Source organism: Lepidochelys kempii, chromosome 5 (assembly GCF_965140285.1).
Source record: "Lepidochelys kempii isolate rLepKem1 chromosome 5, rLepKem1.hap1, whole genome shotgun sequence".
Lineage (NCBI taxonomy): Eukaryota > Metazoa > Chordata > Testudines > Cheloniidae > Lepidochelys > Lepidochelys kempii.
In genome coordinates this window covers 113,128,987-113,148,553 of record NC_136384.1, presented here as the reverse complement: position 1 = coordinate 113,148,553, position 19,567 = coordinate 113,128,987, and the positions used below count along the sequence as shown (strand labels likewise).

The following is a 19,567-nucleotide window of genomic DNA, read 5'->3' as shown; positions in this document are numbered from 1 at the left end:
TCCCAGCTTAAACTGTATATAAGGCCATCAGCATCATTAGTTACTATCACACACAACGCTTGTTCCCAGTTAGACCTTGCATGGTCAGATTTGATCTCTTAAAAAAATTATATTACCTTCCCCAAGAAAACCAGACATATCAGTTCTGGATTTCCAAGCTGCTGATCAAATCTAGTTTGTGGGAGTTGGAATGCAGCACTGCATGTGAACATACAAAAGAGTAATACAATAACAAAGCTGCTTTAACTAAGTTTATTTGCAGAAGGCAGCACCAAGCACTAAATTAACTTTTACCTGAAAATGTGGAATCAAGTCACAAAGCAGCTGAAGAATAAGGTGTTCTAGTGTAGAAGGTGCCTCTTTGTTCTCAGGACCATGTGGCTGAAGTAAGATTTTAAGTAGACCCATTCGCAGTTCCGCATTCTCCCCCAATTGGGACGGTTCACAATACAGGTATCTTAAAAATGGGGTCATTATACAGACGCATGAACTCTGTGCCCTGCATTTCAAAAATAAGTTTTCTGAGACCACTTACTAGTAAAAGTCAGCGAACAGTGAAACCCAAACAACATAACATTCACAGCCTCTATAGGTATCAACATTGTGCAGGATGTATACTAATTATGAGAAGACACCATGACAGTCATTGCTAAATCTCACAATAAGCAGTAACAATTTGATTTACTGGCACAGAACAATATAATGAGCTCTTGTATAGTAAAGGTGCAATTAAAGTGCATTGCCAATATACTTACTCTGTACTGCTGCATGAATAACACCTCACTTTATACTCTTAGATATTGCAATGGCATTTTATATTTGATTTTTTTCCTCAACAATTTAGAAAGCTGTTTTCTGTGCTAAATGTCATCATAGATATTGTTGTACCAAATTATGTGGTATCTGGATAATGTTGTTCAGAAATACAATTATAAAATCTGACTGTCCATCACTATAAATCAAACACAAAATAACTTATTGTTTGAAAGTTACCACACCAACAGTGATCAAAACAAAGTACTGCTTCAACAAGGGTTGCTGCCGGGCAAAGAGTGTATCACTGTACTGTTTTATTGGATTCACTTTGCTAGAAACTCACAACTACACATTTTAAAAAAATATCCAATTGTTGATCCATTTATGACTCATGGTCTCAAAACTGGGAATCACAATACTGGTTACAATGCCCAGATATTGTTAAATAATTAAGTACCTCCAGAAACCTTTCATCTTCTCCCATTCATGTCTTAAAAAAATCAGTAATACATCTGGATCACTATATTCTAGATCTAGGATTTTATGCTATAAAAGCCTTTGGATAAAAAGTGGCAGGAAGAACAACAGGATAAGTGGGTTCTTCCAAAGAATGCAGCTATTTTCAAAAAAAAAATTAACCAGTTGTCGCTTCATATTCCCATTCATCACACAAAATACCTACTATACACCTAAATATATACTAAATACCATATAAAATAAAGTTTTTCTGGCACCCTCCAATGTCGCTGCAAATTTTATCATTGATTTCAGTGGGAGGATCAGGGCCATAATAATTATGCATTCAATCTAAACCCTACTGAAGTTAATCAGAATTTCTCCACTGACTTCCAAGTAATTTGAATCAGGACTCAACTCCCTGAGAGGTTATGAAAAGCTATCTGTGGCTTTCCCCTTCTGCATACATTTTAAAATACTCTATTATGATTTCAGTACTGGAGAATGCATGTATTCGTGACAGAACACATTCATTACTCAGGCATTACTCATTGACTTCAGTGAGAGTTTTGCCTCAGTAAAGATTGTGGGATTAGACCAAAAATGAAATACATTTTAAAATCTTCTGTAGTTATCTGCAAGAAACAAATTTTTTTATTTTAACTCATTATAAATCTCTAGCTCCAGCTCTAGGTGTTATTACAGTAGTTCAGAAAATTTCAAATAAAAACTTTCCCATGAAAAACAGAAAAACGTAATGTCAAATTTTCACAATGCCTCCCTGTTTTCTGAGCTCCTTGAATAACAACGGTCATTAACATTTTAATAGATCAATAACAATTCCCAAACAGCCATACTATCTCCTCCAGTCACACCCACATCACCATCAGGTCATCCCCTGAGAGGGGGGGAAAAAAACAACTAAAACAAAACACTAAGACCCTGATTCTGCAAACTCTTATTCATCTACTCAACTTTATGTATGTGACTAGTCCTGCTGACTTCAGTAAGTGTATGCAGGATCACGCTTAAGGAAACAGACAGGCCTTATACCTTAAGAGTGAAATCCTGGTCCCACTGAAGTCAATGGGAGTTTTGCCATAGACTTCAATAAGGTCGTTTCACACTTTTTCTGCTGCCCATTCAACAACAGATTATATCACATCCACTTATGACAGAATTCTTTATGAATAGTGAATTCCAGAATTGTAAAGTGACTGGAGGATCTGTCTTTCTAATATTTTGTTTTAAAATGAATCTACCTTTTTTAATTTGACATCAACTTAAAACTCAAACTTCTGTTTGAAGATTCCTTAACTTCTATCATTACAAGTAACACCTAAATTCATAAAGAGAATAAAGAGAAAAATATTTATATTGAAAAATATTTCTCTTACCCCAGTTGTCTACTTTATGAAACAGAGCACTATATATGTAGTTAATTTCACTGTATTACTACAGTCAGTTCCCCTGTTTGTGAGTCTTTCACAAAACAACAGAGAAAAGACATTTTTAAAAATATAGGGAAATATGTTCTGTAAAACTAATGATCAGTAGCGCAGGGGCTGGTATAATACTTGATAGTGCTTTAAACTCATTTCTCAAGATTAGATTTCTATTTGACAGTGACCTTTTAGCTCTTCATGTATACGTAAATGGTATGAGTCTGTTTTTTTAAACAGACAATTTTTATAAAGGCGGCGGCTTTGCAATTCAATTTTTTAAATAAAAAAACAAGCATCTTCAAAAGCCACCATTTAAAATCGCTATCATTTAAACTTAACAGGAAAAATGGCTTGTAGCTATGGTACTAGGTTGCTGCACAATCCCAGAAGAAAAGCTCTCATTTTACCTGCAATGAAGTCATGTTGTATAAAAGATATTCATGGAGCTTGTCATTGGACAGACTGTGCTATTATACAGCTTTAGCCATTAAAATGTCAGCAATTGCCAAGTTATCACACAGTGACATTTGAGATTAACACAGTTTCCCCAGCCACATATTAGCAGGCACCTCTGATACTTCTGTGGTAATGCTTTGCAAATGTTGACTTTTAAATGGCCTTCTGTTCAGCATAGTCTTTCCCAAAAGAACAGAGTTGTAGTAAGAAAAATATCAACACTGAAGAAAGCAGAAAACTCCTAGAAACACATGAATTGCCACACCAGAACACACCAACTGTCCATCTATTCCAGTATCCTGTCTAACAGCAACAGTACCAGACGCCTCAAAGGAAAGTACCTGAAACCCACCGTGGACAATAACAGAGTAACCTGCCCATATGTATTCATGCCTCATTATTGGGCAGGTGGCTTAAGGGTTAATACTCCGACTTTTTACTTAGGTATTTAACATAGAGGATTTTCTCATTGCCCATGTAAATAGCTACTCTTTTTCTAAGTCTGCCTGAGCTCTTGGACTCAATGACAATGTCATGGACAGCAAGTTCCACAGATTTATTATGTGTTGTGTAAAACAAAAACATAATTGCTATGATCAGATTTAAATGTGAATGAACTGAACATCCTCCTGTGCTTATGTTATGAGAAAGGTACATAGGAACTTCTGGTTTACCTTCTCTAAATCATTCACTATTTCGTTTAACTGACGTCCCAGCTTGTCTCCTTTCCAAACTAAGCAGTCCCAATCCTCCAAAATGCAAATTTTGTATCCATTCAAAAGCCAACTGGCCAATTAACACAGGGAAATAATTTTTTGGTTGGTTTAGTGAACGGTTAGTGTTTCCATTAACATCCTCACTGTAGTGGATTTTCTGCCTGGGCTAGACCATTTCTGTGACAATCTTCCAAAGTTATATTTAATATTTGGTTTCATAACTACATGGTCTATAACAAAAGAGAATTAAATTTTTGAATTCAAAGTTTTCATCCAACAATGACCTTTTTTCAGAAACTACATTTTTAATGAAAAATTAGTGACTTTTTCAAATCAAAGGCATCATCTAAAACATCAAAATTGTTATCAAAAATTCAGATACCATTTCCACAGCATTTTGAATAACTTTTACAATAACTATTTTGATTAAGAACTTTAGCAATTTTAGATATTTAGAAATTTTCCAACACTCGGAAACAAAAAAACTTTGAAATACAATTTTTGGCTAAAAAATAACCATTTTTTCAACCAGCTCTAACTGACAGTATGTATTATTTGAAGAAATGTAAGAGTATGTCTACACAGCAAAGAAAAACCTGCAGCTGGCCCATGCCAGCCAGCTCAGGCTCGCGGGGCTGTTTCATTGCTGTGTAAAATTCCAGCCTCGGGCTGGAGCCTGGGCTCTGGGAACCCTCCACCCCATAGGGATTTTCTGTGCTGTTTAAACATACCCTAAGAGGGTTTTGCTGTTCTTTTTTAAAAACATACAACCACGTACTTTACCCTGTAACTTCAGCAAGCACTTCTTTGTGGAATTAGTACGTGTTCTACAGATATAAACAAACAACTGAACTGTATTTGTTTTTTACCTCTCTGGACATTGCTGGAAAAATACTGTTATCTGCTGCAAGAGAACTGGCCAGCAATCAGGTCTGTTTTCAAGTACAGTGATCAGTGGATGAGGAGGATACCTGAAACACAGAGAAATCGTGTTTGGATCTGTAATGCAGGAGGCAAACATGTGAGGTAACTATCTTCAAGATAACAGCTGTAGATGTACAAAATTTAACCCCTGCCTTTACCAACTTCCTTCACGAGTTTCATCAAGATACTATACATCGAACTAGTATAATTTTTGGGATCCCCTGGAAACAATATTCAAATGAACTGTTTTTAGATACAGATTTAGGCAAAGACTTTTTCCACAGAGTGCTTATAGTTAAATTAATATGCCCATAAATAGGTGCCTAAAAATCACGTAATTTATTTAAATACAGACAGATGGGGAGATTTTCAGAAACACACAGGTATGTTAGGTGCCTAACACTCATTGCTGTTCAGTGGAAGTTGGATGCCGAACTGCCCTTTGTGTCTTTGAAAGTCTCCCTCCACAATCTTGTCTTTAGGATCTCATATTTTAAATGCTTCGTCTTTATTGTCATAGAGCACCTTTCATACTTAAGGGATTCTTAAACACTGTCTAAAGCAATGGACTTGGATACCAGAAGTGCATCAACTGATTAACCCATAAAAGGAGCCATTATCTGCTCAACAATAAGCATCACACATACCGCAGAATATTAAAACATATTTTATTACCAAATAAAACAAAGGAGCTCACAAAGTATGGGGGGTATTAAACCTCTCCCCAATTAAGGGGAGGCCTCCCCAAAATTAAGATACTAGCCCAAAATACTCTGAAATGCTTCAGGTACCTCAATAAGCTACAGATGACAAGACTAATTATTAAAGAAGAAAACATAAATCACTTAACACAAATAGGAGGGGAAAAATCTTTGGAATAATTATTTAAAGACAACAAAAAAAAAAGGAGGAGAGGAGGTATAAAGCACATAACCTATACCTATTAGCTTATAAGTAGTACCCAGACAAAAGTTCTGATCTGCACATCACCCAACTCTTTGGAGTCTTTCAACTACAGATACATCTCTTCAGCGGGAGAAGCTGCCCATAGTGGCTGGTCCACTGAAGCAGAAGTTGCAGCTTCTCAAACCTGGTCTTTAAAGTCTGCCACCACTTTTGCTGTTTGACATATTACCAGACCGGATGACTATTAGTGTATTAATATTTTTCTTTTTTCTCCAGCCCATAACAGGGTCAGTTGTAGCTTTTCAAAGGGCCTTTGATGGCTGGAGAGTAAATGATTTTACAAAAAGAAAAGGAGTACTTGTGGCACCTTAGAGACTAACCAATTTATCTCTAAGGTGCCACAAGTACTCCTTTTCTTTTTGCGAATACAGACTAACACGGCTGCTACTCTGAAACCAATGATTTTACAGCCACCCATTCCCAGCAAAAACCAAAACACCCAGAGCCCACCTAAGCTTCCCAAAGGTGGCCAGCCCTTGAAATGGATCTTTTGCAGAAGTGTTTGCTTTTTGAAGGTGTGCCTTCACCTACTGCAGGTTGCATATACTCTATCTCCAGTCTGTCTGGAACAGAAGCAGTTCCTCATGCAGCTGTCTCCATGGAGTCACCCCTGCACTGGCTCTGTTGTTGGTCTGCTCCACTTCTTTCTCCCCCTCCCATTACTAGCTTTTATAAATTTAGTTCCCTGTGGGACATTCATGCACCACCACCATCCTTCCCCACTTCCAGGCTCTCCTCTTTATTCCATGTGCTTCGTGGATGCTGAAGTGTTCCCAATGCCAAGCAAGGGGATTTTAATTGTGGTCCAAGGCCAGCACACATCACTAAACCAGCTTGGAATCAGGAATCAAAGAGAAATCAGCTTTCATCTCCATGAAGGAGAAGTGGGTCCAGCTGCAAGAGGAGGGGCCTGCATATCATGTTCAGTATGTGTTCTCCTGCACCCTCTCTCGGACTACACACAAGGAAACAAGAGTATGGAAACAACTATCAGGGTAGATAACTGCCATATAGTGGTTGAGGTGGACACCACGAGAGGAACATGAGTGCACAGGTGATATTTTAGAACAGGGCAGGTCTACTTTCATTACAAGTGTCTGGATTGCTACTGTAGCTAAGCCACATTTACACAGCCAAGAGGTTGCAACTGTTTCGTTCTGATGCAGCCCTCTAGTCAACACCTTTGCCACCAGAACTAAACTATTACAATACACTGGGATATAGCTACAACAGGTAAGTTTTGTGATACTCCACGTGACACATTTCTCACCAGGGAAAAATAGTCATGGATTTCTCCCTAGGGTGCCCCTCAGCAGTGGACAGGTGTGTGAACCGGGGGAGGGATTGGAGACTGAAGCCTATCCCTTGCACCCTGCAGAAGCAAAATCAAAACCAGCTTTGGTGAGCACTGGGAGCCTGGATAAGCCAGGGGGGACAAACGTTATTGGAGGGAGTATGAAAAAATGTGGCATGGGAGCTTGTTTGTGGAGAGGGGAAAGGAATGGGAGCCTAAACATGAAATCCACCTGCGGAATTTTGGTGGCGGGGAGCTTGTTATGATGACAGTTGTTGGAAGTGGAGTGCAGCTCCCCAATCCTGCCCCAGCTCACCACTACCTGCTGCCCCTTCTGTTCTTAACCAGCCCTTTCCAGTTTCTGTTTCCGGTGCCTGCCCTTGCTCCTTCCACCCTGCTCTCACCAGGCCCATCCAAACGCCATTCTGCTCCTCACCGACTGCAAACAAGACAGACTGGTGCCACTGCTGCCAGCAAGGGGCACATTAAGAACACAGGACTGTCTCCCTGACCTCAATATTGACACCTGGTGCCATAATTTCCCCCCAGTGACCAACAAGGGAAGTTGCAGGAAAAGTCCTGCTGGAAACATGAGATTTAAACAGGGCTGCAGAAATGAATGAGAAGCAGCGAATGTGGGAGTGCACATCCAATACATGACACTTAGCAGTCTTGATAGGACTACATCTTAATTCTGGAAACTTGCAACTGGTCCAGAATTCTGCCCTCAGTTTGTTAAAGTGTTTCTCTTCACAAGCACATCAAGTCTATGCTCCAACATCGGCACTGGCTGCCAATTGTTCCTAGGTGGATCTTAGAGTGCTGGTTTTGAGCTATAAAGCACTAAATAACCTGAGACCTACCAAGCTAAGAGGCCACCTCTCTGCCCAGGAGATAATGCCATAGTCAGTGGGGGCGCCTGAGCTGGAGTTCCATTATACCTTCTGAATTCACTAGCCAACCCCCTTTCCACATAATTGCCCAAATTTTTCTAAACTTCTGGGTATGCTGCAGGCCCATCTTTCCTCTCTGGCCCATAAGGAGACTGGTGACGGGCAAAGCTGGCTAGCAGTGCATGGTGGACTCTGATGGAGACACTGTTAGGAAATTTAAATTAAGTTGTATTTCTGTTGTCAGGGTATTTGATGGAGTCTGTTTACCAGGATATGAGATGGAGTCTGTATTCTTTTTTTAAATAAATATTGTTAGGAGAGCCCAAGCCTGGGATGGTCTCTCATTGTAAAACACTAAAAATATAAACAAATTCAGACATTCTTACATTATTTCACATTACACAGAAATGTTTATGGCCTGATTTTCAGCAGTGCTGAGTAATCCCAGCTCCAAAAGCAGCCCATGGTATATGCAGGAGTTCTGCACTTTGAAAAAACAAGGTATAATTTCTTTTCTCTATTATACATCATAGTTTGACTAAATAGTATGACGGTGCCTTCAGGCTGTCATTGAACTAGTGAGACCATACCCATATGCTGTAAATATGACCCTGAATACAAAAATGCTGTGCCCAGTAACACATTTCTGAAAAATAAACTAAAAGATACATTTTCTTAAAACAAAAGGAGGTGCTCCATATTATGGTACTTCATTCTCTCTGACCTTATTAGAATACTGGGTAACTGACTGGATTTCAGTTTACTTAAAGAGTAATAAATGTCACCATTATCCAAATGAAATGGCTGATGGGTTACATAAGCTGACTGCAGAATGATCTTTCATACCTAATGCTCCTTGTTTCTTTAGGAGTTTGTCAGAGGAAAGCTAACAGCCAAGAAAATTGCAAATATTATTGTCTCTACTCTAGTAAGAGGTTACAGTGGAACAAGACTCCCTGAACTCTGCAGGCTTGGAGTTCAGCTCATACTGCATAACTGCAGGGTTTTTAAGATCTGCAATATCCTACTCTTAATAAAAATTCTGTGGCATCTAAAGTGAAAGCAAGTTCCAGTGTATTGTTTCTTGCCAAGAAAATGGATCCTGATCTGACTTGTGAGCACTATTTGCTATATAAGAGTGTTTGTGATGCAGCTGTATAAATGTCAGATTAATAATTTTATCATCATCATAAATTACTTGCATTTTGTTAACGTTCTTTAGGGTGCCCCCAAAAAGTTAGTGCTTGCTTGCTTCTGCAGATAGATAGAACCAGGCTGCTAAGCCTGGGAGTACATGTTAAAAAAGGTGTAAGGAGGCTGCAATACCCTCCATTGCATTTGGACATGAAGACAATTTTCCTCTTTAAACAAATATGATGGGCTTCTCTGGAAAAATTTAGAATTGCAGATAGTAACTTACTGCCATTATATCTCTAAAATCAGAAACTTTATCTAAGCACCACTTAACTCTGAAATATACAGTATGTGGCACAGGTACAACCACTACTGGACTACTGCATTCAGCTCTCCTCAATCCAAGAAGGATGTTGAAAAATTGGATTGGGGTCAGAGAAGAGCCACAAGAATGAGCAAAGGATTAGAAAACATGTCTTACAGAGAGCAACAGACCCTGTACACCTTGCATGCCAGGCTCCTTTGTTGTTCTATTGCCCTGAGTTCAGCTGTAAAAACAGAGTGGGCTCAAGAAATAATCAACAGTGACAAGTCTCTTTGGAGCAAGGAAGTTCATGTTAAAAAGACCATGACAATTCCACCATCTGGTCTCAAGAGTTTCATCTTACTCAACAGTACAGTAATCCTAGAATTGGACTGCGTACAGAACAGCAAACCAAAAACATCAAAGGTTCTATTGCTATCGTGTGTTAGGCAAACTAAGACTTACAGCCAGCAAACTATGACAGTTGGTGTGTTATATTTGGAGGAGAAACTCAACAACTAAAACAGAGGGATTTTAGTCCTGCTTTAACTGCAACACCCAATACAACTTTGAAATAAAGCTGCTACCCTTGCATCCCTAATTCATCTTAGAATGTACTTATCCATCCACTACTTATTTTGGTTTGATTTACTGTCAGTTTTGTAATTGGAGGACAAATGAAATTTAACAAGCAGATAGAAAGGCATGTGGGACCAAAAGTCAGGAGATCTGCATCAGGAGATCAATGTCACAGAGAAAGTCTATGTCATGGCCAAGTCACTAAGTCTCTTGGGGGAGGTCCCGGACGACTGGAAAAAGGCTAATGTAGTGCTCATCTTTAAAAAAGGGAAGGAGGAGGATCCTGGGAACTACAGGTCAGTCAGCCTCACCTCAGTCCCTGGAAAAATCAGGGAGTAGGTCCTCAAGGAATCAATTCTGAAGCACTTAGAGGAGAAGAAAGTGATCAAGAACAGTCAGCATGGATTCACCAAGGGCAAGTCATGCCTGACTAATCTAATTGCCTTCTATGATGAGATAACTGGCTCTGTGGATGAGGGGAAAACAGTGGACATGTTATTCCTTGACTTTAGCAAAGCTTTTCATACGATCTCCCACAGTATTCTTGCCAGCAAGTTAAAGTAGTATCGGCTGGATGAATGGACTATAAGGTGAATAGAAAGCTGGCTAGATCGTCAGGCTCAACAGGTAGTGATCAATGGCTCCATGTCTAGTTGGCAGTCGGTATCAAGTGGAGTGCCCCAAGGGTCGGTCCTGGGGCCGGTTTTGTTCAGTATCTTCATTAATGATCTGGAGGATGGCGTGGATTGCACCCTCAGCTAGTTTGCAGATGACACTAAACTGGGAGGAGTGGTAGATACACTGGAGGATAGGGATAGGATACAGAGGGACCTAGACAAATTAGAGGATTGGGCCAAAAGAAATCTGATGAAGTTCAACAAGGACAAGTGCAGAGTCCTGCACTTAGGACGGAAGAATCCCATGCACCGCTACAGACTAGGGACCGAATGGCTCGGCAGCAGTTTGGCAGAAAAGGACCTAGGGGTTACAGTGGACAAGAAACTGGATACGAGTCAACAGTGTGCCCCTGTTGCCAAGAAGGCAAACGGCATTTTGGGCTGTATAAATAAGGGCATTGCCAGCAGATCAAGGGACATGATCGTTCCCCTCTATTGGACACTGGTGAGGCCTCATCCGGAGTACTGTGTCCAGTTTTGGGCCCCACACTACAAGAAGGATGTGGAAAAACTGGAAAGTGTCCAGCGGAGGGCAACAAAAATGATTACTGGCCTGGAACACATGACTTAGGAGGAGAGGCTGAGGGAACTGGGATTGTTTAGTCTGCGAAAGAGAAGAATGAGGGGGGATTTGACAGCTGCTTTCAACCTGAAAGGGGGTTCCAAAGAGGATGGATCTAGACTGTTCTCAGTGGTACCAGATGACAGAATGAGGAGTAATGGTCTCAAGTTGCAGTGGGGGAGGTTTAGGTTGGATATTAGGAAAAGCTTTTTCACTAGGAGGGTGGTGAAACACTGGAATGCATTACCAAGGGAGGTGCTGGAATCTCCCTCCTTTGAGGTTTTTAAGGTCAGGCTTGACAAAGCCCTGGCTGGGATGATTTAGTTGGGGATTGGTCCTGCTTTGAGCAGGAGGTTGGACTAGATGACTCCTGAGGTCCCTTCCAACCGTGATATTCTATGATTCTATGTGCCTCAGTTTCTTCATCAATAAAACAGAAGTAATATCCACTTAGCAGGATGCTAGATTAATTAACATTTGTAATGACTGAGCATGTTTTGTTCCTCAGATGGAGGCATTAGGTAAATGTAAAGTTTTATTATCAAGTTACATAATGGCTGGACAGGGGTAGTAATCAGTGTTCACCACGAGTGACATTTCCATTTCTCTACTGTCGGTTTTGTATAAGTTTCCTCAGGATCTTTCTACATCCATGGCTGTAAAGCAACCAACTTCCAGGACATTAACTGTCATGCATACAGATACCAGAAGGAAAAAACCCTCGTACTAGCCTCGTAAATCTCAAGTCAACTGAACAAAATAGGTTTCCCTACTATGCCATCGAAAGCAATTCTCATGAATATACAGAACAGTGGGGAAAACAAAGTTTCTTCACTATCAAAAATGACAGCTGTTCAAATGTCAAGCTGGCTGATGTGATGGGATATTTGTAGGATGTTCAGAGAATTCCTATTGATATGGATGTAATGAAAAATGACCAATGGTACATGCCTTGCCCAGGTTTGGCCCCAGATTTTTAGGGACCTAATAGAAGTAAAGGGCATAACTCCACCCTCTCCCTTCCTTGCCTGTAACTGTTTCCCATACACACACATCCCTGTGCAGACCCACAATACACCCACCCTGTCTAACTCCTTCCTTCCTGCACCCCCTTTTAGTGAAGCTTTGGTCCCAGTGACTTCCTTAGATGGACTGGGAGGGCAAAATACAGTGCTGAAATGCAAGTTTCCAAAGGGTAGTGTGAAAGGCGAGTTAGAATTTAATTCCCTATGCTGGCATTAATCAGACAGGATCACAAACCCGGGAATATGAGATGACTCTCTCACTGTCAGATTAGGTGTATGATTTACATGATGTGGAGCCTCTGAAAAAGCAGGGCTGTGTACATTCTGGCCTAAGGCAGCTGCATATTCAATTATATTTTAAATACATTTTCTTCTAATTAGGTAAAATAATTAGTCTTCGTTAAGTTCCTGATCTTGCTTCTACCAGGTCTTGTTTCTATACTGAAGCCAATGGGGCCCTCAAGGACTAATGGTATGCCAGGCATCAGGTTATAAAGTTAAGCTGGTTTCAAGTCAGAACACAGAAAACATTTTAAATTTAGAAGGATTCTGATTCTGTGGGCTCTTAAAGGTCAGACATCTGGACCAAATTTAATCAAATTAAAAACAGAATAAAATATTGTGGTCAATCAGAGTGATTTTAAAATGAAACATGAAAAGATTCAGCCCCAAATAATTCAACTTGGAAAAGTTATAAATAGTAGAAAAGACAGGTTGCGGGTGGAAATCTCTTTTCAATCTTAAATTCAGCTTTGCTAGCAAAGTGCTGTAACATCTGCACTTTAACTGAAAAAATGAAAATGCAATGTTCTTGATCCTATTGGGAGGAACCTAGCATAAGGCAAGACATGCAACCAGCTCCAACTATCCAAGTGTAAATACATCCATCTAAAGACAATCAAAGATTAGTCTTATGGTAGGCAACAATGAAATCAAAAGTTATTTGTAACCTTTAGGTCACCTCAACCCTTTTGTTACATCTTTGAACATAGGAGATCTACAATTCAATTTACGTCATAAATTCAGTGACGGACAGATTGCTTTTTCTGTTCGAGGAAACAATGTTGCATTCACCATGAATTGACATGTATGCAGCTGTGATTCTGACTCTTTCAGAAACAAAGCACAGCACTTTACTACATCAAATATGCATTTTAAAAGCTTTTTTCTACCTGTTCTGAATTTTTATTTCAGACTGCTGATTGGAAGGGATGGGGGGGAACAGCTTTTCAACATTTTAACACAATAAAAACAAAAATGGTGAATAGTTATGGAAAATACAGAAGAGTCAAATCATTCACTGAAAAGAAATTAAGGAGGCTAAGGAGGAAAAAAAATTAACATATCAGAAAGTACTGACACATACAACGATAAATAAGCTCTTTCGTTGTTTCCACCCCAGGCTTTTTAAGACGACTTGCAAAAGTGACATTGATCTCAAAATTTTATAGCCAATTTCTTTCCTCTATTCTGTTGACTTTGCTGCTGAAATTCTGTTCCACTTAATTTTAAAATATTCTTTTTATATTGAACACCCTTTAATATTGAACACCCTTACTACTACTGCACTTTTCCCAGTCTCATAAGGTTTAGCAGCGATCTGGTGAAATATAAATCAAACAGAATAAACCCACAATGAAAAAAATTTTATTTGTGTTTGTTTATTTATTCTAGTTTATTTAGTGGTCAGAAAACTAGACTGTATACATCCATCCAAGATAAGCTATATAAACTCGGGCCAGTAAGCCATCTGGCTGCAATATGAGATGCACAATATATAAAGCTTGATAAACTTTCAAAATGTGTTATCACCACAGGTGTTCTCTCAATCCCAAGAATAATAAAATTACTCTTAAATACACCCTTCATGCATTTATATATCCTAGCTTTATCATACAGGTTACCAATACAGAAATACAAATTGTTCATTTCCATAACAAAAACATGAAACACTTAAATTTTGTTGTAAGCTATTCCAAAGAATATATATCTTAGATTCTGATGTACATTTGCACTTACAGTGAAACATTCACAAATAGGGATGTAATCAGTCATTAGATACATGGGAAAGATGTATTTCTATCTAAATCAGTGGTCACCAACTAGTCAATCATGATCGACTGGTCGATCCTGGAGACTCTCCAAGTCAATCGCAATCTCTGGTGGTGCAGCAGGGCCTGCCCCAGCCCCACACCATAACCAGAAGCAGCCAGCATGCCCCGTGGGAGGAGTAGAGGTCTCCGTGCGCTGTTCCTCTCTGCGAGCACCTCCCCCGCAGCTCCCATTGGCTGGGAACGGGGAACTGTGGCCAATGGGAGCTCCGGGGGCAGTGCGAGGAGCCACATGCCCCCCCCCAAGGGCCACAGGGAGACTTTGGCCCCTTCCAGGAGCAGCATGGGGCTGGGGCAGGCAGGAAGCCTGACTTAGCCCCACTGCACCACCAACTGGGAGCTGCCCAAGGTAAGTGCCGCCTGGCGGAAGCCCTCACTCCAACCCCCGTCCTGGAGCCGGCATCCCATACCCCTTCCTTCACTCCATACCTCCTGCCCCAGCCCTGACCATCTCAGAGCCAGCACCCCATACCCCCCTCCTGCATCCTAACACTCCGCCCCAGCCCAGAGTCCCCTCCTGCACCCAATCTCCCTCCCAGAGTCTACTTGCCTCACCCCCTCCTGCACCACAACCCTCTGACACAGACCAGAGCCCGCAACCCCTCCCAAACCCCAACCTCCTGCCCCAGCACAGTGAAAGTGAGTGAGGGGGGGAGAGTAAGCGACAGAGGCGGGGGGATGGAGTGAGCGGGGCGGGGTCTCATGGAAGGAGCGGGGTAGATCCTGGGTTGCCCTTAAATTCAAAAAGTGATCTTGGGGGTAAAAAGGTTGGAGACCACTGATCCACATTGACAACGTCTACAACGCTGCCCCAAAAAATCCTCACCTGCCACTAAAATTCATCCATTCAGGCCTGAGTTAACATATAGGTTTTACAATATGACCTGAAAGTCATCAAAACCAGGCTCTGTTTCAGAATTGAAGGCCCTCCTCGGGGAATGCCTGATCCCAGACCATGGACATGCCAATCTAGGACATCCAACTAAAGTGCCAAAGCCGATTCCAATTTATGAACTGTTGAACAGTGCTGAGCATCCTGAAGCGCCAACTGATTTTAAAGTCAAAACACATACTTAAGCATTTTAAATATGGACAATGAACTTTAAGCACCTTTAAAAAAAAAATCTTTGCTTTGGTCTTTAACCATCATCAGAAGGACTTCATTGACCAAAGAGACTAGTGAAGTCTACATAATCATGTTTAAAACCATACTGAAAAGGGTCAAGGAACTCCTAACTCCAATACCAGAGGGAAGGGTAGGGTATAAAAATGTAAGTACTTACATATTATCATGGAGATCAAATGAACAGCTTTTATGCATCTGTCAGAATACAGATGTTAAGGACAGTGCAGCATACCTAATCCTGCCTCAGCACAGGGCGGGTTAGGGGAGAAGGGGGACTAGATGATTTCTTGAGGTCCCTTCCAACCCTACATGTCTAGGATTCTATGATTTAAAAACAGAAAAATCTCATTCATTTTTCTTTCATCTGTTTCAGGAGAAACAGGCTGATTAGTTTATAGCAGTAGACTAGACTATAGGAAATTAATAGAGCCATAGCTACATTGCCACAACCTCCCTAATAATTTTCCTCAAAAGACGACAAAATTGGAGACAAAGAAATAATTGGTGAGAGTGTCAAACGTTAAAGAAACAAAAAACAAAAACAATTGCAAGACATCAGGATCTTCAATTTCCTTCTAAGAATTCTTCATAGTGTGATGTTACCACAATAGATAGGCCATAATAAGTTGGTTTTAGTCAATAGAAAATATCACTAAGCCCTAAAGTTTATTTAACCTGTACTATAATTTTTAAAAGATGCCAGAAAAGATGACAATAATTGTTTATTTCACATTTTGGTGCTTCATCAATCCTCCAATGATTTTTGCATTGAACATTTTTGCATACCTGACAGCGCACTACATGAGTATTGTTAAAATAAGGTTACCCACCAGGAGTTATTGGATACACTCTCACTTTTCTTTAGGAAAGAAAGTCTTGTGACAGTTTCACATTAACCTCAAGTGCAACACAGTAGTTACAAGCTGGAAATATAGTATAGGAGTTGATAAAATTGTGCAACTAAAAATGTAAACTAAAAACTGACAAGTCTTTGAATTTTTTTTAAAAAGCGTTCGTTCCTCATGTACAGAAGGGCTTTAAGCCAAAACCCAGAATCTCAACACACTGAACTCCTATGTATTCAAAATTTAGATCCATTTTTTTCCATTTGAATCTACCTCTTCAAGAAATTAACCAGCAGCAACAAAAGCCTGCTGCAATACACTGGCTGAGTCTACAAGACTTGATTTGTCATGATGCCTAGTTTCAGTTCTTAATTAGTTTAAACAGCTTTAAAATTACTGTTAAACATCACCTTCCACACTCTGTCAGCACCTATAATTCTTTGGAAGTCCTTCTCTCCCCTGAGGAGAGGGAGGCTCTACATTCTTGTAGCAGTTCTAACCATCCCATCTCACACTAATTTACATCATCATAATTTTAGCCAAAGAGGTTTCAGAGCTGGACAACACCACTATAGCTGGCTAGGGACAAAGAAACTGGGAATTAAGTGTTCTCCATCTGCATACAAAAATCCTAACTACTGCTAAGCTGCTAATTAATTTTCCAAAGTTCAGCCACATCTATCCCTATATAGCTCTCTCCTGATGAAAACTACTATGTCAACAGTTTTCTTTCTTGGTCATAAAAAGGAGTTTCCGTAGTATTATGGGATTTTACAAGACCAAGATCCATGTCTGGGAAAGCAGATATAGTGGTGGCCACTAGCAAGTCAACATTTACTCAGTGTTACTATAGAGTTAGCTGAAATCTTAAAGCATTTCCCTGTGCTAATATTACAGCATTGCAGATACCTCTGTGTAGTAATTTTGGGGACATATGGACTATTTTTATGTGCCACCCAATTTATCAAGAGAAGGAGATAGAAAGGAAACATAATTTGATAGAAAAAACAAAGCTGTGTCCAGCGGTTTAGGGTCACAAGTGAGAGAAAGGCCATCTAGTTTGTATTCAGCTAATCATCACTAAAGGGGATCTCACCATAGTATCCAGGTGCATAATAAAGTTTCAGTGTATTCACACACACAAATTAGGACCAAAATGCTCCCCACACTGCGTTCTTGATATGTTTTCCTAGGTGGGATCAGTTTGATGATAGACTTCAAAGAGCCCAATGCCTGGCCAGCCACAGTTCAGTTCTACTACTAAGGGAAGTCCTGCGCAAAGAAGGCTTGGCACTGTATTCTAAAAGCAGCAAGACTTGGTCACAGATCTCCAGTGGTAAGTGATTCCATGACCTAGGAGCTTCCATCAAAAATGCCCAGTCCCAGGTTAACTGGAGTTTCCCCTAAGATGATCAGTCTCAGCTTCACCATCTCTGTTGATTGTAGTTGTTGTGACATGTCATGGAGAGAGAGATGGGCTGAGAGATATTCCACTTCTAGCATCTTCAAGGTTTTAAAATATCATCACCAAGACCTTGAAATAATTCCAGAATTATATTAGGAGCTACTGAAGACTGCTGAGCACTGAAGCCATAAACTTGTTTATATGCCCTACTGATGAGATGAGATGTTATGTAATATATCAACTGCAGTGTGATACCCTCAGACCCCAATACTCACCACTGTCAATTAGGATACGTTTTGTACAACGTATGCCTTGTGAGGTATCATTCTAAATGTCTTGATCTGCTAGACAGTAATATCTCATTGGATTGTATGTGCTATCATCGTATGTGAAGCTATGAAGTTTGGCTATGTATGTGTTACTGAAACATGTTGTGAGGCTGAAAACACCCACAAGCAGCCTTTCAGGTACAACAGTAAAAAGGCCAAACAATGTTAATGGCTTATCGAGGAAATGCACACAAGCACAAGGATTAGCCCAGGAAATGTGTACAACAGAAACCTCTCAGAGATAGCACTACACAATGGGAACTGTTTGACCCAGGTCACCGCAAAAGAGCTTTCTAGCAAGTGGAAAAAAGACATAAAAGGGGGACAATGACATCATGATGGGACTTCACTCTCCCTACAACAACACACCTGGAAACACCTGAGGGGCAAGGACTGAACTGTGGGAAGTGATGGTCCCAGGCTAGAGGGATTTCTAGCCTGTGTATGAAAACCTGGAAAACCCAAGCTGCAGAGCCAAGGCAGCTTGTGCCTTAGGAAACTGCCAGCCTGTTTGTCACACAGGGTGAGAATTTGCTAATTCATATCCTACCTATCTAGTGTGTTGAGCTCAGTTTGCGGTTTTGTTTATTTACTAAGGTAATCTGCTTTGATCTGTTTGCCATCACTTATAATCACTTAAAATCTATCCTTTTGTATTTAATAAATTTGCTTTTGTTTTGTCTAAAATCAGTGTGTGGAAATTATAACTTGCGGCAGAAAGCTGTTGCATATCTCTCTCCACATTGAGGGAGGGGGCGAATTTTATGAGCTTACGCTGTACAATTCCTTGTGCAGTGCAAGATGGTATAATTCTGGTTTTACACTCCAGAGGGGGGAGCGTGCCTTAGCAACTGGGAGATGCCTTAGCTGAGCTTTCCCATGCAGAGCTGATCTCAGCACCTGTGTGAAGCTGCAGCTGGGTGTGTCCCTATCTATGTGTATGCTGGTGAAAGAGCAAGTCTGGAGAGCTTTGCAACTTATCACAGCACCACAGTGGGAAAGGGAGCCCAGGCTGATGGGTCAGGCAGGCTCAGCGGTACTCCAGTTCCGGGTGGAACCCTGGGGGGAACCTGTCATATGCAGCTTCTAGCCTTTGCCATCAGACCCAGACAAAAATACGCTGCAGTAGGCCAACCAATAAGTGACAACTGTGTTATGACTGTGATAACATTTCAATATTCTGGCTATATGAAAGTGCAGAACAACAACAAAAATCACTCTAGTATTGCTGCTATCTAGACCATCTGGAACAGCTGATGAACCAACAGGTCCCCTAGACCAGTGGTTCTCAAAACCGGTTCGCCGCTTGTTCAGGGAAAGCCCCTGGCGGGCCGGACTGGTTTGTTTACCTGCCGTGTCCGCAGGTTCAGCCGATCACGGCTCCCACTGGCCGCGATTCGCCGCTCCAGGCCAATGGGAGCTGTGGGAAGCGGTGCGGGCCAGGGGACACGCTGGCCGCCCTTCCCGCAGCCCCCATTGGCCTGGAGCGGCGAACCGCAACCAGTGGGAGCCGCGATCGGCCGAACCTGCAGAAGCGGCAGGTAAACAAACTGGTCCGGCCCGC

The 19,567-nt window shown here is 40.9% G+C and overlaps 1 protein-coding gene across 6 annotated transcripts in view; it reads right to left on the bottom strand.

Annotated features, from left to right (window-relative positions):
- The window catches only part of FOCAD (focadhesin), a 200,222-nt gene that overhangs the window by 153,945 nt on the left and 26,710 nt on the right, over positions 1-19,567 (bottom strand). For all 6 annotated transcript variants that reach the window (XM_073345495.2, XM_073345491.2, XM_073345494.2 and 3 more), the window contains 2 exons: positions 4,699-4,800; positions 295-499 (listed from right to left, as the gene is read on the bottom strand). In XM_073345495.2, coding sequence (XP_073201596.1) covers positions 295-499; positions 4,699-4,800 — 307 coding nt within the window. The remainder of the gene's footprint in view (positions 1-294; positions 500-4,698; positions 4,801-19,567) is intronic.